Source organism: Pongo pygmaeus, chromosome 14, assembly GCF_028885625.2.
Source record: "Pongo pygmaeus isolate AG05252 chromosome 14, NHGRI_mPonPyg2-v2.0_pri, whole genome shotgun sequence".
NCBI classification, from domain to species: Eukaryota; Metazoa; Chordata; class Mammalia; order Primates; family Hominidae; genus Pongo; species Pongo pygmaeus.
The window spans coordinates 123,080,461-123,086,460 of record NC_072387.2 but is presented as its reverse complement, the minus strand read 5'-3'; the positions used below and the strand labels follow the sequence as shown (position 1 = coordinate 123,086,460).

General features: G+C 59.0%; 1 protein-coding gene across 19 annotated transcripts in view; it reads right to left on the bottom strand.

The window, feature by feature from the left end:
- Positions 1 to 402: 402 nt before the first annotated feature.
- Positions 403 to 6,000, bottom strand: part of MCF2L (MCF.2 cell line derived transforming sequence like) — a 207,539-nt gene continuing 201,941 nt past the window's right edge. For 17 of the 19 annotated variants that reach the window (XM_063651184.1, XM_054447041.2, XM_054447037.2 and 14 more), the window contains 4 exons: positions 4,328 to 4,449; positions 2,484 to 2,596; positions 2,314 to 2,417; positions 403 to 2,193 (listed from right to left, as the gene is read on the bottom strand). In XM_063651184.1, coding sequence (XP_063507254.1) covers positions 2,108 to 2,193; positions 2,314 to 2,417; positions 2,484 to 2,596; positions 4,328 to 4,449 — 425 coding nt within the window. In that variant the 3' untranslated portion in view covers positions 403 to 2,107. Of the gene's footprint in view, positions 2,194 to 2,313; positions 2,418 to 2,479; positions 2,597 to 4,327; positions 4,450 to 6,000 lie in introns of those variants that run through there. The other 2 variants (XM_063651191.1, XM_054447047.2) reach the window with 1 other exon arrangement.

Genomic DNA, 6,000 nt, shown 5'->3' with positions numbered 1-6,000 from the left:
ACACATCTGGGCTGTCTCTTCTGTTACATGTTGTTTCCTGTTAACCATGCTTTCCCCTTTCTCCACCCTTCCCTTCTTCTATTGGATCAATACCCTTTCTTTATGCTCCCTTTTCTGGTCTGGAGCGTGTCGGCTGCATTGTGATTCTGTAATGGTTCCTCTACGCTTCCTCTGCTGCCTTTGCGTTTCTGACACGCACAAACTTGTTACTATTTTGTCATCATCGCTGTCTGACAGAAGCAAGCAAAGGGGTTGCTCGGTGCCTGAACTGCACGCTGGGCCCTGCTCACTGCCGGCTTCTTTTCCGTCCCAACAATGACTTGCCACGTGCAAGCACAGCGCACCGCAGCCCTGGAAACCCCGACCGCCGAGACGTTCTGTGTCTTGACAGACAAAGGCAGATGGCAGGAGTTGTTGATATTTATTCAAACGTCATCCATACAATAAAGAACTCTGCTTTTAAAATTCCATTTACATCAGCAGTTAAAAAAAAAGTGACAGTGGATGAAACATGAAGCTGTAAAGTGCCTTTATGGGGAGGGTCACACAAGGGCGCGCAGCTGCACGAGGAGACGGAGGCACCGCGCCTGCACAGTACATCAGGGACATTGCAGGACACAGCACGCGTTCCAAATAACTTACACATCAGAGGAAAAGCTGCCGAGTCTCTGCATGCTTCCTATTTGATTCCGCACCCTGGAGGTCTGGCCAGTGACGGCTGCAAGCCGCCGGGAGGGTAGCCTGAGGGGAATGCAGCCACGCCCACCTCCACTGTGCTGGGGCTGGGAACCGTGAAGCTGTGAGGCGGCACGCCCAGCAGCACGGGGACAGCGAGTATGTCCTTTCCAGCAAGACACATATGTACACACATGGTCAGAGGTGCACACATACAAAAACATCTGCAGACTAGACACCGAAAGGGCTTCAAAAGAACAGAATGTTTCTGAAACACAAGAAGGGTAAAACAGAAGAGTTTTTTTCCAGTTCTGCTGTGACTTGAATAAAATACTCTCCCCACTTTCACTTCTGTACTCAAGGTGGTCACCAGGTGGCAGATGGACCTGGGTGGGAGGCAGGGGGCGCGTGGGGAGGGGAGTGGAGGTGCGGCCTCCGAGGAGGCTGCAGTGTAGTGAGGCAGGGGCAGGGCTCTCTGAGCTATGGTCAGCAGCACTGGTCTATGCCACACCCTGCAGAAACTGCATCTTTGTATTTTCTTTAAAAGCAATAAAAATATCCTAATTCAGTGAAGCTCTTTAAAAAAATCAAGTCCCTGCATTTTTCTTTGTAGAAAAGAACGTTAATTGTTTAAATTATAGTTTAAATTTTCTTTTGAAAATGAACCCTAGGTAGGTAAAGGAATCTCCTTGGCTTCTAACTGCTTTTGGTGGTGAAGACACCACCCGATGTCACCCAGGGACACGTTTTCATCCACCTGTGACGAAGGAGCTTCAGGGAGTGCCATCCGTTTCCATGGGAGAGTACCCCAAGGTCATTTAGTGGTATAAACAACGTGCTTCTATGTAAACCCCGGTAACAAAAAAATAGTTTTCTATCAAATACAGTATCAAATTGTCATTTCATGTAAACACAGTGATTCCTGGTAAAGAATTGAGGCCAAAGTACCACAAAAAATGGCCACGGGATTGATCCCTGCTTAAAAAAATCCTAAAACTTGTAAAAGATAAAGAGTCCCCGTGCCGCGCTCTCCTCAGGCCGTTGGTCAGAGAATCATCCACTTCTCCGGAAGCAGCTCCACCACGGTCTGCGCGTCCCCTGAAAGCACCGTCCAGAGGCAGAAGCAGCACGGTGGAGCCAGGAGGAGATGCCGCTGCCCGGCGCCTCCTGCCCGGGGCTGTTCCCTGCGGCGCCTCCTCTGTGGGCTCTGGAGTCTGCGAGGAAGCCCCAGCGGGCCGGGGTCTTCGGTGGAACCTGCCTCTGCCCTGGAGGGCTCCTCTGCAGCCCGCACGGCCAGGCGCTCTGGGTCGGGGCGGTGAGGTGCCCCTTCCTCGGGATGTCCGGGGGCACTGCGCCCTCCCCACGCCACGCCAGCCCTCGCAGTGGCAGCCCCAGACAGCGCGCGGGTCTCCGGCGCCGGGACTGCGCGGCGCTACCCCTGCAGGTCGGAGAAGGGGGCCTGGCCGCCCTCGCTGCAGCTGGACGAGTTGCTCAGCACGGCCGACCCCGGGCTCGACTCTGCGGGGAGATCAGGCGGGGACAGGCTTCGGCGTCTGCTCTCCTGGGCACACACGGAGCAGCTTCCTCGCACGGGCCCTTGGCAGCGTCACGGGTGGGCTTGGGGCACGTGGGCCTTACCTGAGCTGCTCAGGCACTGGGCCGAGCCGGACGGGCCGAGCTGGACGGACAGGCTGCTGGCCGGCACCCAGCCCTCCTTGCCAGTGGTCGGGTCCCTGACGTACCTGCAAGGGGCGAGGGTCAGCGGCGGCCACGTGCGGGGCAGTCGGGGGGTGAGCGCGGGGTCTTACCAAAGGCCCTCGTCGCCCTCCTGCACCAGCTCCACCACGTCCCCGCTCCTCACGAGCAGCGCGTCGGGGCCTCCCTTCTCGTGGTCCGCCACGACCGTGTATTTACCCGGAACCTGGTGGGAGACGGGCAGGGGCGCAGGCAGCGTCAGCACCCGCCCCGGCAGCAGCCCCACAGCAGCCAGGCGGAGTGCTGGGCCTTAGCGCCCTGCCCCGGTGGGAGCTCCTGGCCACGGCCGGCTCAGGGGAAGGGCTCCAGCCTTAGGAGGAGGCTACGCCGCAGGTCATGACCAGGTCAGAGGCGATGGAAGGCGTCTGTGAATCTGTCCTTGGACTCAGCTGCCCCAGCCCCTCACGCTGGTCTCCACACAGAGCTCTCGACCCCAGGGCCTCTGCGCCTGCATACCCGCCTCCTGGAGGGCCCTTCCGTGCTTTCGGGTCTTATTTCCATGCTGCTTTGCTGAGGCCTTCCTTGGTACTCCCCGACTCGCCCGTCCTCTGCCCTCCCTCTCCCTGCAGCTGTCCTGCCCAACCTCCCCAAGCCTCACTCCTCTTCTCTCCTCGCTGTAAGAGCGGAGGTTCCTGTCTGTGCTGTTCCCGCTTTGTCTCCAGGGCCTAGAACTGTGCCTGGCACACAGCGGATGCTGCACAGATGTCATGGAACACGTTCCGTTGGGGAATGGGGACCCGGGAAGCGGCAGCTGTTCCTGCAGAGTGGGGAGATTCACAGCCTCCTGGTGCTGCCTGCGGTGGGCTGCGGAGAGGAGCTGCCGGCTGCAGGGCCTGGAGCAGGAGGACGGTGACCGGAATGCCTGCCCTCACGTGATGGCCTGGAGCAGGAGGACAGTGACTGGGCCACCTGCCCTCACGTGATGGCCTGGAGCAGGAGGACGGTGACTGGGCCACCTGCCCTCACGTGATGGCCTGTACTGGCTCCTGCCTCTGTGGTACCCAGAGTAGCCAGGATCCCTCCCCACACCCCACAAAGAATGAGATCCAACTCCCTCCCCAGGCCCCGTGCACCCTGGTCCACCAGCCTGTTTCCCCTCCTGCCATGTGGCCTCCGCCTCTGTGTCCCCCACATCTGTTCTCACTCCCAGGCCTTCCTTCATGCCGTCTCTGTGGGAGAGGCCAGAGGCCCCGAGGGCTCTCCCTATCCTTCCACGCCTGGCTTCTCTGCCCTTCCAGAGCCTCTGGGACCTGTCCCCTTTGCACCTCCAGCCTTGGTGCGTGGACCAGGCACAGCACAGAAGGTGCAGCAGACACTTCTTGGTGTAACCCTCACTGGAATGATTAACACATGGCAGCTTTTTCTTGCTTCTGACATTAACAATGAATGTTGTTTCAAATGCATATCCATGTTTAGCAGTTCAATTTTCTTACAAAACGAGAGAGAGTTGTGTGTATAGTTAGGAAGGCTCAGTGACAGCACTCTATGACATAAAAGGTAGTGGGGTGGGGACTGTCTCCTCTGAGGAAGGTGCACCCACGAGTGAGCTCTATAGGAGGCTGGGTGGGCACCTGGAAATTAACCCAGAAACACAAAGTGCTGCTGAGACAGACGAGCAAGGAGGAGCTGGGGCTGCCCCAAGACCCAGGCCCAGGTGTTCCTTCCAGAGAGAGTTAGGAGGAGCTGGGGCTGTGCCCCAACACCCAGGCCCAGGTGGACCTTCCAGGGTTAGGAGGAGCTGGGGCTGCTCCTAAGACCCAGGCCTGGGTGGACCTTCCAGGGTTAGGAGGAGCTGGGGCTGCTCCTAAGACCCAAGCCCAGGTGGACCTGCCAGAGGCACCCCTAATGCCCGGAGGGCAGCCCCCACCCCAAGTGCCCACAGGGAGGCTGCGGTTACCAGCTTCTTGGGGCCCAACCCGCCATCCTCCTCTGCGTCGGACGAGTTAATCTGCTCCTCTGCACTTGACCAGCCCCCGTCATCCTCAGGTGCCTCCAGTGAGTGGGACGTTTTGCTCCAACCTAAGAGAGACAGACACTGGTGAAGGACCCCCTGGTGATGAGCCGCTATCTGCATCCGTCTGAGGTGGGATCAGCTAAGTCCCACAGACCCCCTGAAATGTGCGCCGTGGGCCCCCAACAGAGCCTGTCATCTTCCCGGGTTCATAAAGAGCTGGCAGGACACCCCTGCAAACTTCCAGAATGCCTGGCACGTTTCAGGGTTTGAGACCATCTGCTTCCAATTGCTGGGCCACCCTGTGGGAGACCTCAATCCTCAGGCCCTGGGAAACCACTCCCTTGTCCGGCAGGGCAGTGCCCCTCAGCCAGGAGGGAAGCAGCCTTCCTGCGGCAGACGCCCCCCCAGGCAGGTGTTTTCAGTGAGTGCCACGGTGATGTTCAACACCTAGCAGACCTAGCCGGGAAGCAGCTTCTAAAAGGAATGACCGAGGCTCACTGAGAGAGCCCGACGCCCTTGACCTATGGGATACCGAGGGCTGTGGTCCCCACTGGCAAGAGAGTAGCCCCCGGCACAGCGGCACCGAACCAGAAGGCTGAGGCCATGCAGGTGCCGCGGTGGAGATGGGCTCCCATCGGCCATGCAGCTCCCAGCGGGAGAAGAGGAAGGAGCTTCTTCCAGACTTGGGACCACACATGCCCCTCTCCCCAACCCAGTGTTCCTCCTGCCAGGTTCCCAGAGGGCAGCACCTGCCTTTCCCATGCAGGGGAGATGGGAGACGCCATTGGGGCTAAATAAACACACAAAGGCAGCAACCGGGCAGCAGCCCCAGCGCATCCCACCTGGTGCCAGATGCATCAAGGCAGGACACATGCACACCAGGGAAACAGGCAGATGCTAATGGGATTTGAGCTTGGGCACAAACTGGTTCCAAATCCTATTTGGTGCCACTGGAAGCAAGTGTTTCCTTGTGATGGAGGGTGCGGGGCATGGGGAGGACAGAGGAGCTGCGTGCACAAATGCCTGTGTGCCCTGTGCCTGCAAAGCCGCCATGGCAAGCTGTCTCGCAGGCCAGTTCCAATGGCTGACAGTGTCTGTGCTGGTGAGGAAAAGCCTGTGCTAAGCGGGCCTCTGCTGTCTGTGTAGAGAAGGGAGTTGGGCCTCGTCACCACCGTCAGCCAGCAGAGCACAGGGCCGCTCCTTCCACCCAACCTGGGTGCTTTGCCTTCTTGGGGTCACAGCTGGAGGCAGCTGAGCCTTCCAGGCACCATACCAGGCCTGCATCTGTGTAAGAATTGAGGACTGTGATTTTCTGGTTGCAGACCTGCAGCTTGGCCTCCTGAGTGCACCTGCAGCTGCCCCCAGCAAGGGAGGCTGAGACACAGCACAGGGTGGGGGCCCAGGTGCCTCCTCTACAGCAGCAGGGACTGGCCTGTGGGGCCTGGCTGCCAGCATGCCCTCCCTGTCCAGGCCCCCAGTCGCTCTGAGGCACTGCACGTGGGGCCTCTTGCCAGACAGAACCGAAAATCTGACTGAGGACAGTGGGAACAAAAAAAGGGTGGCTGCTGTGTGTGCAGAGGAGCCGGTGTGGTGTGGGTAGGACCTTACACACGAAC